This window comes from Cebus imitator, unplaced genomic scaffold (assembly GCF_001604975.1).
Source record: "Cebus imitator isolate Cc_AM_T3 unplaced genomic scaffold, Cebus_imitator-1.0 Scaffold137, whole genome shotgun sequence".
In the NCBI taxonomy this organism is placed as follows: domain Eukaryota; kingdom Metazoa; phylum Chordata; class Mammalia; order Primates; family Cebidae; genus Cebus; species Cebus imitator.
In genome coordinates, this window is record NW_016107452.1 from 3,462,761 (window position 1) to 3,477,814 (window position 15,054).

The window sequence follows — 15,054 nt, forward strand, 5'->3', positions numbered from 1 at the left end:
TGGCCACTATCGGTTAAGTGACAACATCATGCCAGCAATTGTCCTAAGGATATGCACATATGTGTGTGTTTGTATATGCATGCATGTATTTATATAATCTCATATTTTAAAATAAATCTAATATACATATAATGTTATCATATATATAAAGCTCATTCAATCGCTAAAGAGTGACAATGTGTCCAAAACTCTTCTAAGTATTTTATATATAGATAAAATCTCATGTAGATATAAAATCTCATTTAAATATATATCTTTCATATATTTGTATAAATCTAATATACCTAAAACACACATATACAAAAATCACATTGTCATTAGTGACTATATGCAAACAAATGTACTAATTGTGTAAAGTAATGACATGTAATCTAATTTATATGACTCATGTAAAAAATCTTGCATATATATACACACGTGAAAATTTCATTTAATCATTAAATAGTGACTATATGTTAATAACTATTCTAAATACCATATATACTCATTTATATATAAATCTCATATGCAAATTTCATTTAATCATTAAAAATTACTATATGCCAATAACTGTTTTCTATATCATACAATATAATTTTATATTTCAATGCCATTTATAACTTTATATACATATATATTTTCACAAATGTACAGACACACAGACATATATACAGGTGTGTGTAACTCTGTTAATCCTTCAAAAAGTCCCTAGAGGCAGGCACGGTTGTTATCCTCAAAGGCTGAGCAAAGCCAGACACCTGGCACCTACGATAACCAGGTGTATTAGTCTGCCCACACACTGCTATAAAGAACCACCTGAGACTCAGTAACTTAGGAAGAAAAGAGGTTTAACTGAGTCACTGTTCTGCAGGCTTAAGAGGAAGCATGACTGAGAGGCATCAGGAAATTTACCATCATGGCAGGAGGTGAAAGGGAAGCAAGCACCTTCTTCACAAGTTGGCAGGAGAGAGACAGAGCAGGGGGGGACATGCCACCCACTTTGAAACCATCACATCTCATGAGAACTCACTATCACAAGAATAGCATAGGGAAAACCACCCCACAATCCAATCACCTCCTACCAGGTCCCTCCCCAACACTGGGAATTACAATTCAACATGAGATTTGGGTTGGGACACAGAGTCAAATCATATCACCAGGTCCCATCTGGGCTCCTGGCACTCACACTTAGAAATCTGAGCCGCTCCCAGAAATCTGAGCCACTCCTGACTCAGTTATGGGCAATGCTAGTTTTGCAGCTCCTCAGGCTCAAAGTCCCAGGCTCACCCTTGACCCCTCTCCCTGACTCCATAGTTCATCTACCTACAAATCTTTGTCTGCCTTAGACTCAGGATTTTTCTCCTTCTCACCCCCTCAAACACCCCATCTCTGATTAAACTCAAGCCTCTGTCGAGGTGCAGATTGACAATTACAAGGGTCTCATGATACTGGCTTTGCTCCTGCCCTCACTGGCTTTTGTCTATTTTCATGGAGGAAATGTGTTAAAGCACAAGTCAGCACAGGTACTCCTCTCTGCCCCCTCGGGGGTCTCCCATCTCATTTGGAGTGAAATCTCACGTCCTTGTCACAGCCCACAAAGCCCTACAGTGTTTCTCTCATATGGAGAATGCCAACAAATTGAAATCACCACTTGCTAATGCCTGGATAATTTCTAGATATAATTTGTGTATCTTACATTTATTAAGAAGGGTTTAAGAGGATTCCATTAGAGAGAACTGGGCTGCCCAAAATTACACACACATGCACACAGAAAGCAAAAGAAGAGGCCTCCCCCTTCATCTCAGGTTGAAGAATGGGGCCTTATATATACCTCCCAAAACTTGGCGGACATAGTGGATTGGTGTCTGACTCAGGCTTGAGAAATTTAATGAACAAGAGACTGAGGCTGACTTCCTACTCCGCTAGTGAGGCAGCTGCTGCTATGCAGGAAGGAGCTTGCATCCCTTGGATCAATTTGGGTAGAGGATGCATGAGTGTTTCCCATGAGCCACATGTGGTAAGGCATGGCAAAGAAGTGGCCTGGGACTGTCTTGCCCTAAAAAGATGTGGCACCATCTTCTTGCAAGTGTTTGTGATTGTGTAAGATGTCCTCTCCAGCACTGTACTGTAGACATGTCAAGAATCATGGCAGATAACCCACCTTTCTCACATTACTAGATTCCAAGCTCCTGAATGACTGGGGCTAAAAAATCTCATGGTTACCCAGTACCTGTGCAGCTCGTGAGACAAAGCAGGGACCCCACTGACCCCTGGATGGATGGAATAATGGATAAACGGATGGATGGATGGATGGAGGGATGATGGATGGATGGATGGATGGATGGATGATGGATGGAAAGATAACGGATGCATGGAAGGTTAACAGATGGATGGATGGATGAGTAAACGGATCACGGATGGATGATGGGCAGATGGACAAATAAATAGGATGGATGGATGGATGGAAGAATGACAGATAGTTGGATAGCTGGATTATGGACAGATGAACATATAGGATGGATGGATGGACAAATGGATGAATAGAAGAGTAACGGATGGATGACTGGATGATGGACGGATGGATGGAAGGATGGCAGATATACAGATGGTTGGATGACAGGTAAATAGGCAGGATAGATGGAAGAATGGGTGGACAGATGGAGGAATAGAAGGGTGATGGATGGATGATGGATAGATGAATGGGTAGTATGGATGGATGGCTGGAAGGATGGCAGACACATGAATGGCTGGATAATGGATAAATAGCCAGGATAGATGGATGAATGGATAGGTGAACAGGTAGATGGATGTATGGATATGGGTTGGACAATGGATGATAAAAGGATGGCAGGCAGAAGGTTGATGATGGACAGATGAACAGATAGGATGGATGGATCAGTGAATGAATGGGACAGTGGATAAAGAGAAGAATGATGGATGAATGGATAGTTGGATGGTGGACAGATTGATAGGATGGGTGGATGGGAGGATGGCAGATGGACTGATGTTTGGATGAACAGACAGGTAAATAGGCAGGATGGATAGAAGAATGGGTGGACAGATGGAGGAATAGAATGATGGATGGGTAGAATGGATGGATGGATGAGTGGGTGGGTGGGTGGATGGATGGATGGATGGCAGACGTACCAATGATAGAAAATAGGATAGATGGATGAATGGATGGGTGAATGAACAGGGAGATGGATACATGGATATGGGTTGGACAATGGATGAATAAAAGGATGGCAGGCAGATGGTTGAGGATGGGCAGATTAACAGATAGGATGGATAGTTGGACAATGGACAGATGAATAGATAGGATGGATGGATGGATGGATGGATGAATGGGACAATGGATAAACAGAATGATGGATGGATGGATGGATGGTTGGATAATGGACAGATGGATAAGATGGGTGGGTAGGAGGAGGGCAGATGGACAGATGGTAGGATGGGCAGACAGGTGAATAGACAGGATTGATAGAAGAATGGTGGAGAGATGAACAAAAGGATGATGGACAGATGGATGAATGATGGACAGATGGATTAACAGGATGGATGGATGAAAGAATGGCAGATGCATGGATGGTTGGATGACAGACAAAGAGGATAGGTAGATTAATAGATGGGTGGATGGATAGATGAATGAATGGTTGGATGAGGGACAGGCAGACAGATGGATAGGATGGATGGATGGAAGAATAGATGAGCTTGTCTTATCCCTTTTCAAGAATCCCATAATACCACAAATCCCCGAAAGACTTCCTGTCAGTCTTTTCTTCAGCCCTCCCAATGTTTCTGAGGCCAGACCTTAGAAACCTGGGGTCCTTACCAGGGTGACACTTCTAAGAATCATGTTGTGATGATCAAAGCAATGAGAGCATGTATGTGAAAGAACTTTGTGAAAGTCCATAGTGACAAATATCATTGTTAGCCATGCATGGCAGCTGGAATTGTCCAAGCTCGAGCTCCACAGAGGTTTATCTCTAGTTGAGGAGGAAGCCCTGGTATAAGGAACCATTCTGGGCATATCAGGGAATGGGTAAATGCTCATATCAATCCCCCGAAAAATCACTCCTGTGCCCCCACCCAGTTCTGGGGTGTTCTGGCATCAAGCTGTTGCCCCTAGTGACTGCCGTCCTGAATAACTGATCTGGGTAGTCTCTAGGGAGCACAGGCACCAAATTCAGGTGCAACCTAGAAATATCAGATGTGTCAACCCCTAGAAGGCCCCAAAAGCTTTGTTCAGAAACCACAGTACATACTTGTGAACTTTATGTGCAGCCTGCAAAAGGGGGAACACAAGGAAATGCAGATGAAGTCTCAACCTTTTTATTCAAAGCAGCTTCTCACAATGTATAAATACTGCATATTAGCACACATGAAAAATACAACTTCTAAGGCACCCAGAAATGTGTTCATACACGTTACAGGACCATTCACAAAGAGAGTGTACAATTTGCTCTAGACAGTCAGCATTTGATAAATCAGAAGATTATTATCCCTCAGTACTGCACCCAGTCTCAGTAAATATTTACAACATGGTGAGAAGGGGTCAGCTGTACCTGCTTTATAATTCTATGAAGTACTCAGACTTACAAATATTCAGAACTAGATAAAGACTCTCCCATGATAATCTGGCAAAATAAAACAAGTAGCCTAATTTTGCAAAGGTCTCGGTGGATTTTGGTGTGTGCTACATCCATGATCAAATCCAAACACTCCTAGGGTGGGCTGGATACGTTTTTGGTAGCCTGCTTCATTATCAGAAGCTTGGTAATAAGCCTTACCAATAGAATACCACATCTTCAGCATCCGTCGTTTCTCAACTGGTCAATGGATCAATGATTTCATCATGAATGAGAATGGAAAGCGAACTGAAGACAATTCTTCCCATACCTAATAGGAATTAGAATGGGTCAGTGAAGAATGAAAGGAGGCAGACATTTGGCAAATGCAGGATCCTACTGTTCAGTATAGACACGTCTGAAAAATTCTTACCCTGAAGGTTCATATTTAGATGGAACAGTCTACACTGGCCAGATAACCTGGAGGAATGCCAGACCTCCACTTTTATGATATGGATACAGGCTTGGGACTACACAGCAGAAACACCAACCTGAGATAGTGAGCTTCAATTAGAAACTCATCTTTCAGAGCCTTCTCAATATGACAACGAATCCCTCTGTATGGCCAACCAGGGGGAGTATGAGGTTGGTGAAGTGAGCAGTTTCTCTGCACCATCAAGCATACACATACCTGTCTAGATGTGCCCACAATCTATGAAACTCAGGCTTTGTTACAATAATGGAATTCTTTGGTCCTCGGTTTTATGAAAGGCAATATTGTCACAATCCTGTCAACATCGACATTGGCAAATGACTTCAAGCTGAGAATAATGGCACAGGGACAAATTAAACACTAGATGGGAAACTCTACACTCTCCAAACCTCTAAGAGTCAATTTTAAGAGTTCCAGCATCAGGCTAGATGTTGGATCAATGAGATAAGGTTAAGCCATAAAAATGCCCGAACTGATGCTGAAAACTAGATACGGGTTTTTCTGACTGCCACACACACTGCAAAAATTTAAAGCAAATCTCCATCTTAATGGCTGATAGGCTGACTTTATAAACACGTACCAGAGATGAATCAAATAACTTGATTTTAGCCATAGGATCGCCCTGAACTACTGAAGTGTGGGCAACCAAAAGGAAACATAATTTCTTTTTAAGTCTAAATTTTAGTTGGTTTTATTAAACCCCAAACACAGGAGACACACTGCCAAGGAGCTCCATCATTTATGTTCTATAGAAACAGCCCTGGGTAGACAGATTCAGCTGATACGTTATGTTCTACATCTCGTTTGCCTTTGTCCTGCTAAACTCCAGTTTAGTATGGCTTGGTACACATAGTTCATTGATAAGACACTGAGGACACATGGGAATGCTGATTGTGTAACTAAAATCAACTTCAGATTGTCTACACAGTAAGACTCATAGGTAAACTCTGTTAACATCTCTCAAGGAGTGCTGACCTTACCCAGAATGGACGTTTCCAAGTCATCTACAAGGAATCTGGGGTCAACTGCCAGGGTCAGGAGCAGGAAATGTCATTTGTACGGAACAAATGATGGACCAGCAGCCTTCCCTATGACCGTGTCTAAACCATGTTTACAGTATGAAGGTGGCTCTGGAAAACCCGTCCTTGGTCCATTCTTACGGCCAAAGACAATCACCAAGGTGCCGATCTGGTCCCTGCCGCCATCATCTCAATCAAACTCTCCAGACTGGCCATGAATTACAGACTGCATTCAGTCCGTCCGCACGGCTTACACTGCATGGAGGAAACAACCCGTATTACCATTTTTTTTTTTTTACAACAAGCTTAAGGCTCTGTTCACAAACTCCATCAACTGCCACACAGTGAGAATTTATGGGGAGATCTTAAACTACTTATGTAGTTGCAAAGTTGAAAATTTTACTGATCCTAATGGTAAGGCTTATTCACAAATTCAATACATTTTGAAATTATACTTCAAACTCAATTACTCCGAAAAAAGATTAACCTGCTCTCCAACAATATAAGAGCATTATATTCTAATGAAAAAAATTGGCACCAAACCAGAATGCTATTTTTCGAAAGAACAAGTGATATTAATGAAAAATATTGCCTAAAACGCATATCCTAACTTATCACAGAAATATAAAAGTTTATATTTTGAAAATATATACTGTATTAAAGTCTGTAAGCATTTCAAACAAAATTTGCAGAAATAACTAAGCAACACTTAACTACAACAAAAATATACATGCAAGACAACCCCAAATGTTTCCCTTAAATATCTACAAAGTGTAGATTTTTAAAGATTATACAAAACCATTTACAGACAATAAAATAAAATACTTAAGAAATCTCATTTCTTAAATACTGTGTATATTAGTGAGAGTGTCTAGACTAATATATACAACAGATCTAAGTGTCTGAATACAGAGAAACAGAAGATAAGCAACTCTGCTATTTAAATATTCACTTAGGAGGATTTGAAGATGTTTCTATTTGTTTCTCTCTGTTAAAAAATTTCCACAGAAACTAGATTGGAAAATTTCATGGATGTGACTAAATTTGAAATTAAAAAAAAAGTTTACAAAATTTTTTAAACTAACAATAATGGGAAATGCAATTCAGCATTCAGTGAAGGCTATTTTTAAATGTGGATATTCAGAGATACAGTTGCATTGTTCAAAGTCTATTGTGATTATTATTTTTCCATCCTTATACTAAACTTCACATGGGAAAAACATTTTCATGCTTCCGAGAGAACATTTCCTAGTTTAATCTATACCAAACAAGAATAATATTTTAAGTCAATTCTCTACTACTTTCTCACAGCTATCCAATGTCATTCTTAGACAGTGACTTTGATGGCCGTTACCGACAGACATTACTTCTATGCTGGAAGGGGCACATAAGTACATCAGCATTAGGCTGTGTCTTCCAGATGGCGCTGAGGTCTGACCACCTTAACAAATGTTCTGCACAAAGTCCTCTCAGGACAGGGCTGTTAACTCAGATGGTCCCATGAGATGCTAGGAGTGAGCCATCGTTGGGGTTGGGGCAGAGAGGGAAGGAGGGTTCCACTGCATGGCTAACGGACGGGAGGGAGCGGACTGCTAGAAAGGTCCTTGACTAAAGAGGTGCCCTCAATTGCCCACCCACAGTATTCTTCCAAACCTAAAGGTAACTGCAGGACGGTGCTGCCAAGATGAGCGGCAATTCCTTAAAGACCCACCCAGGCTCTTGGGAGTGACTTACAGGAGAAGGTAGGGGAAAATGCTGGAGAGAGGGAGAAATGATCCCTTCGATAGAGAGGGGGCCCTAGGGCGGAAGATCAAAAACGCAAGTCTGAGCCCTATCTCAGGAAAGGTATTAGGATAAACCCTGACACAATCAGAGGTCTGGTCTTTTCCATCCCAGATCGATTTGCTGTAAGTTACCTGGAATTCGCCTACACGTTGTCAAAACAACTACCCAAAAAGTGAAAAATTCAGTCTACCCTGCAGCAAACAGACTGCACCCTGAACGTGGGTGGAACTGACAATGCAAACCACCAAAATACAGATTTTCACCACCCTGTTATACCCAGGAGCTAGGAATTAACAGCATGAATTTCACCTTAGGAATGGTGTCATATTCCTGCCTTAATCATCAGAGATCCTTGAAATGTTTAGAAGTTTGGATTTGATAACTCATCCAAACCTGAAACGTTTCTGGTTCTCTCAAGCAGGGAACAAAGGTGGACACTGATCTAAAGGAATTTGTAAACATCCCCTTCCATTTTCAAGGAGAATCCTGACCCCACATCAACAGATGTTGACTATAACTGCACCCAGTCAGAAGCTCAACAGAAATGAGGACGCTCTTTCGAACAAGAATGTATGTAGCAGTATGAAAACACTATCTGCCACAACATACAAGAACCAGGTTCAACTAAGTGTTTTGGCAAGTTCACATTTGCTTTCTCAAAGGAAACAAGGTAGAGCTTGGAGACAAGGGGAATCCAGGTAGAGCTGTGACAACAGACATTTGGGCAAAAGCATGTGTCTCCCTATAGTAACTCCCTGTAGGGCAGGTCTGCAGTCTTTACAGGATCCTACATGGACAAAAAAGAGGGTGCAAAGGACTTCAATTCCATCCTCTTCTGGCTGAAGGAGAGGTTTCCCCTCCTTCCTGACCCTCACAAACTCTTAAAGGAGAAAGGTTTTGCAGGGAGGGAACCAAGGTCATCAGAAGGACCAGTAGTACAGATAAACTTGAGGGTCACTGCTTAAAAACCATGTCTCTAGATCTAGTGTAGACAATCAACCTGTTCTTTGAAACTCAGAGCTCAGGGCCACGAATATATTGCACCTGCCCTGCCCAGTGCACCCAGTCGCCTGGAGGAGAAGTTGAAGGACCACAGAGAGTTAAGAGAACTGTCACCAGGACTCTCTTCTGAGCCCGCTTCACCTTCACCACCTGTGCCCACCTCTTGCTGGCTTATTCCACTCTCTCCAAAGAACGGCCAAGAAAGGCTGGTACCCAACAGGAAAGGGGAAGAAGGGGAGGGCCAAACGCCTCCAGGAATACTCATGGGCTGTGAGGGAAATGGGAAAAAAATCCCTCCATCCTGACAATCTGAGAATCTAAATTTCTCTGGCTGCTTGACCCATGGTTTAACCGCATGCAGAACACACCCCTTTCATTTGTCTGCTCTAAACTTGAGGTTTATATTTTTCTCCTCACCACCCAAAACCACAACCCCAAACCCTTCCTTTTCTGTAGCTTATCCAGGGACTTGAGTCTGATGGTCTAACACGGCTGCTGGAAGCCCCTTGCAGCCCAGGGGCACTAGGGCAAGGAGGTCTCATCCCTGGTCATTGTTCCTTATGTGTATAAAAAACTAGAAAAAAAGATGGGTCATTTCAGCTTCTGGGGGAAAAGAGTCAGACCTCCAGACAGCTCAGCAGAGCGGGAACGCTTTCCCAACCCCCTGGGAGGCCAATACCAGAAATCATTGATCACATGGAAGCAAAAGACTGCAGAATCCAACTTCAGCCATTTGCCCCGAAGAAAAAAGTCTTACTCTAGATAGACAATATGCTATTTCCAGGTAGGGCCTATTCCCACCCCTTCCCGACATCACACAATTAGGGGCTGGGTCTGTTCCAGGATCATTCAGGCTGAAAGGGTCCTTTATCTCCTTAAAGACAGCAGAGGGAAGAGAAGACTCTCCCAAGACGTCTCCTAAGGACAAACCTAAGGAACTAGTATTACATTATTACAGCTGAGAGCCGTTTTACACACAGAGGTGCAGCGCTATTCCTTCTGTCCACAGAAACCCTTCTGTTTTCATCTTTCTGAACTTTTTTTCTGCATGGTTCATTGCTAGAATGCACCCAACGGCACGAACCTCGTGTGGGATTTGGTCCAGGGCAGTATGAAAATAGTATCTGTGTGAACAACAGACATCACAATATATAAACAAAAATAAATAAATAAAATAAGTCCAAGGAAAGAAAAAACATTTCCCTAGTAGTTTGTTTTTGCAAAACTAGCTTTACATATAATACACATAAATTATCAGAATTTCCACTTACATTGTTTTAAAAATATATATTTAACAAAACATTTCTAAATGTACAATATCTGGGTTTGTAAATCACTCAACTGGGTTTTAAGACCAAGCCCTAATAGTCACACAGATTTGCATTGGAGGGAGACTGAAGCCAGGTGTGCACAATCGTTTTGCTCATTGGTCTGGAAATTCCCTAAGATAGGTGGTCCTCTGACACCTGATCTAAATACAACCAGAGAGAGCCTTGACGGCCAAGTCTCCAGGTCAGAGGCACTGTCTAGACACAGCCTGAGTCAGAAGAATGGGAAAGTGGTCTTCCCCTTCCTGGACCGTGATGGTGCATTTCAGCAAGTGGGGAAAGGACAGCAGTGCTTGGCGGAACCCTGGGAAGATACAGCCCTGGAGAGCTCTCTGTCCAGGTAGGGCAGGGATGTGGGGGAGGCCAAGTATGCTGCGTTTTCCACCCATTACACAAAATCAAACCAATGAGGAGCAACCAAAGGACACGAGGAAATGGACACAACCCTAGGCATAAAGAGACACCTCGACAAACTCCCTGGCCGGGGCAGACGCTGTGCTCCGGTTTCCGCAACACAGGGCAGAGCTGGAAGTTGGGGGCCCATGAGCTGGGACCCCTCAGACTTCGTAAATTTTGTCCTGCAGGTAGCTGAAGAGGGAGTCCAGGCCTTTGGAGGAGCTCCAGAGCTGCTTGAGCATGACGCATTCCTTCTCGTTCACGTCTTCCAGCACCGATTTCAGGAAGCTCCGCACGAGGCATTTGGACTCCTCTAACACCTGGAGGGAGATAGGCAGGCCTGGTTAGCTGGGCACTGGTGACTCTGCTCCAGAACTAGGTATCTGGCCCATGGGGCACTGGTCAACCTCCCATACTCTAAGCCAATGAAGGCTACCTCCTTCAGCCTGGGCCTTCACAATCCCATGTTTCTAGCATGGCCGTGAATGGATCCCGGATGTGTCCAGACATGGAGCCCTGAGGCCCTGGGATGGCTCAGTGAGGCCCAGATCACCCCAGACCACTAGAGCCTTACCTGTTACCCAAGGGTGACACAAACACAGAGTCGTTTTCTATAGGCATCGTGAAAAAATGCAGGAGACACTGCTTTAACCTCCCCGTGATTCATTTTCATGATCTGTCAGCCATAACTCAAGGACCAATGAGAACACAGAGTAAGACAATGAAATGAAAAAGTGGTTGTCACAGTATCCATACAACCCACCCCAGGAGCAATGCCCCGTGTTCAGGTTACAGTGGTAGTACTCACGGTGGTGACAAGTAACACTACAGCTATCACCATCATCATAATTACAGTAAGGAGTAACAATCACAGGAATGAATAATCATCACACATAGTAATAATTGTAGTAATGAGTAATCATGATCATAGCAATCATGGTTATAAATGTAGTAGCTGCTGTCAACAGCTATGATAAATCAGCATAAATGATCTATGATTATTCATCATATAGTATCATGTGTATATAATTATATATTATATACATGGAAACACATATGTATATATGTATGTATCTACATTATAATATACATATATTACATATGTGTATACATATTATATATAATAGATACATATTATGTATCTATTATATATACAGACATATGTAAATACAGTCTTATTCCTACAGTGTTATTACTATGATGATTACTACCATACTATGATTATTACTCATTACCATGATGATGGCAGGAATCCATCATGATAGTAATGAGTAATAATAATCATAGTAGTGTGCACTATCCACAGTAATAGAAATAATCATCACAGTAATGAGCAATAATCACAGTAACAATTGTAATAATAGTCACAGCAATGAGCAACAATTGTAACAAGAGTACTAAGCATAGAAATGAGTAATAATCATGGTAATTATAGTAATAATCATAGCAGTGGGCAATAATCATAGTAATGAGCAATAATCATAGTAACAATAGTAATAATCATAGTAGTGAGTAAAAAATCATAGCAGTAATAGTAATACTAATCATAGTAATGAGTAATAATGACTGTAGTAACATTTGTAATCGTAACTACAATAATGCCACTATGATCACCATTAACCAACAAAATCTAAGAGAAGTACTTTTCCTGAATTTTTTCATTTACTTCTCATGATAAGCCTGCAGGTAAGTAGTCTTTTTATCCCCATGTTACAGGTTTAGAACACAAAGCTCCACAATGTAAAGTGGCCCAGGGCTGCCTGACTACTGGAAGGTAGAAGAGCAAAAAACCTTGTCTGGCTGATTCCAAGAGCCACACTGCTGCTGCCCTCCAGCAGAGGCACATCCAGATGTGAGGCCTTTGAGCATCCTTTGCTGGCCTCCACCAGCCTCTCCTGAAATGCCTTCAAACAGAAAGACACAAAGACAGCAGGTCCCTGGCTCCAGCAGGCTGGAAGGGGCTGCAGCCTCATTTCCTAGCCTGGGCTGGAGGCTGCAGGTAGTGGGATGAACTGCCAGACGCAGCTGCCTCTTTCCCCCTGGAATGGCCCCAAAGAGCAGCATCTCCTAGAGGCCATGGACTTCACTCTGGTGGAGTAGTTCCTTTCTCAGGAACCGCCCCCAGCACTCCTGAACTCACAGCTGTTGGCAGCAGAGATGTCCTTGCAGTATTCCCTGTCCTGAGACCCTGCCTGCTCAGGTGTCCTTCAACAGCTGGTTTCACCTAAGCATCTCTCCCCTGCCACAGCACAGGCCAAACTCCTCCCTGCAGCTTCCGGGCCAGACTCCCACCCTCCTTTTCAGTGGCATGGTTCCTAGCACACCGGTGCCACTTGACTGCATGCTGCCACCTAAGCTCCCCGTGGATTTCTGACTCTTGCTGCTTCCTCTGCTTAGAATTTCCACCTGTCTCTCCGTGAAGCTGATCCCAGGGTGATCAAGCACCCCTGTTTGCTCAGGACTAAGGGGGATACAGTTTGGCTGTGTCCCCACCCAAATCTCATCTTGAATTGTAGCTCCCATAATTCCCACATGTGGGACGGACCCGATGGGAGATGAATGAATCATGGGGGCAGTTTCCCCCACACTGTTCTCCTGGTAGTGAACACATTTGAAGAGATCTGATGATTTATACGGGGTTTCCCCTTTTGCTTGGTTCTCACTTCTGTCTTGTCTGCCACCGTGTAAGATGTGCCTTTCACCACAGTTGTGAAGATGCCCCAGCCACGTGGAACTGTGAGTCTATTAAACCTCCTTTTCTTTACAAATTACCCAGTCTTGGGTATGCCTTTATCAGCAGTGTGAGAACGTACTAACACAATGGGGTTTCCTGGGACTGCGGGATTTTCAGTCCTAAAACCAGGAGAGTCCCAGACAAGGTGGGGCAAGTTGGTCACCCTGGTCATTAGCAAGCTTAAGAGAGAATTCATGTGAAGAGATCAGCAATGCCCGTGGCCCATGTGAGTGTTCACTAACAAGGTGGAGACCAACCCCCGCCACCATTGCCATCACCCCAATGGCACTGTTCAGATTGCCAGGGGCAGGGCTTAAACACAGTGGGTGCCAATAATATGGGATGAGGCCCAGGAGGAGAAGCAGGACAGCCGGGTGTGAACACAGGCAAAGGGAGAGAAAGAAGGGAGGGGCAAAACTCTTGCTCCAAAAATGCACCCAGCAGCTCCTTGTTTCTCAAGCACAGAGAGAGTCCTAAAGTCTCAATCTCCCAAAACGCTTCTCTGAGCTCTGGAGCCAGCCCCGGGGCTGCAGGAGTGGCCTTGTCTCCACCTTCCCACAGGATATCCCCCTGCTGTGCTCCGAGTCACCGTTATGAGATAAAATCAACACTTAATTAAAAACCAGTGCCTCTGCGGAGGTGTTATTTGTTTATGTATTTTTCAGTGCCTCTTCAGTGACATTTAAATGTGCCGAGCAGTCGGTAGGGAAAAGAAATGAAATAAAGGCCCCACGTGTACAGCTTTCTCTAGTCATCTCTGGGTGGGTTTAATACTTTTTGTCCTTATTTGCCTTTTGTCCTTATTTGCCCTTTCTTTGAAAGCTATAGATGTTTCATGCTTTTGCGGGTGTTTAGGAATTACTTTGAGAGCAGTGACTCTACCCCAGAGTATCCATCTCTCCTGTGAGGTTTCTCTGCCCAGAGATGATGGAGAATCTGTAATAATGCTGACTGTCTACCTCAGAATGAAGCTGTCAATACCGAGGAAAAGCATTTGTTAAACTGCAAAGGGTCTTTTGCTTATTGCCTCTGTGACTGCTGGCAAGTCAATGAAGCCCTCTGAGCCTTGCTGTCCTCATCTGTACAATGGGTCTATCATAAGGACAAGTAGGCGGGAGGCGTGGGAACTCACCACGGCGCTACAGGCTGCCATCTCCTTGACCCGCAGCATGACCTCCTGGCTGAATGTGGTGGGCCAGAAGACCTGCGACACCAGCCCCCTGCTGCAGGCCTCCTGGGCGGTGAGCTTCCGCCCGCAGAACAGCATCTCATTGGCCTGAAAAAGCAAAGGAAGGCAAAGACTGAGGGCCTGGAGGTCCACTGACGTCCCTCAGAGGGTCCAGGGCTTGCCACCTGCAACCATCCCTGTTCTGGGAAGCATCTTGCCTTCCAGATCCTGATTTTATTTTGGGGTCAGACGAGATTTGGAAATTTCATGGAAATGTTTGTGTCCATGTGTATTTTTCTGAGCTTTCATTAAATTTCCCAAAGGACGTGTGTATTTACTGTGGTCCACAGCTTTTGTTAAATTCACCAAAGGAGGTGTGTATTTACTGTGGTCCACAGCTTTTGTTAAATTCCCCAAAGGAGGTGTGTATTTACTGTGACTCTGCATGCCTCACACCCCTCCCCATTTCTGGTGGCAGACACATGGGCATGGGTTGTGGGTTGGGTACACTTCAGAGCCCAAGACCCAGCCATGATGATATCATTGGTACTGAAATGTAACCAGCCCACAACAGCCCAGGGA

The 15,054-nt window shown here is 43.5% G+C and overlaps 1 protein-coding gene across 1 annotated transcript in view; it reads right to left on the reverse strand.

Moving 5' to 3' along the window:
• Positions 1 to 4,289: 4,289 nt before the first annotated feature.
• Positions 4,290 to 15,054, reverse strand: part of CDYL2 (chromodomain Y like 2) — a 209,753-nt gene continuing 198,988 nt past the window's right edge. The window contains exons 6-7 of the mRNA XM_017541852.2: positions 14,437 to 14,580; positions 4,290 to 10,890 (exon numbers count right to left, since the gene is read on the reverse strand). Of these exons, the coding sequence (XP_017397341.1) occupies positions 10,732 to 10,890; positions 14,437 to 14,580 (303 nt within the window). The 3' untranslated portion in view covers positions 4,290 to 10,731. The remainder of the gene's footprint in view (positions 10,891 to 14,436; positions 14,581 to 15,054) is intronic.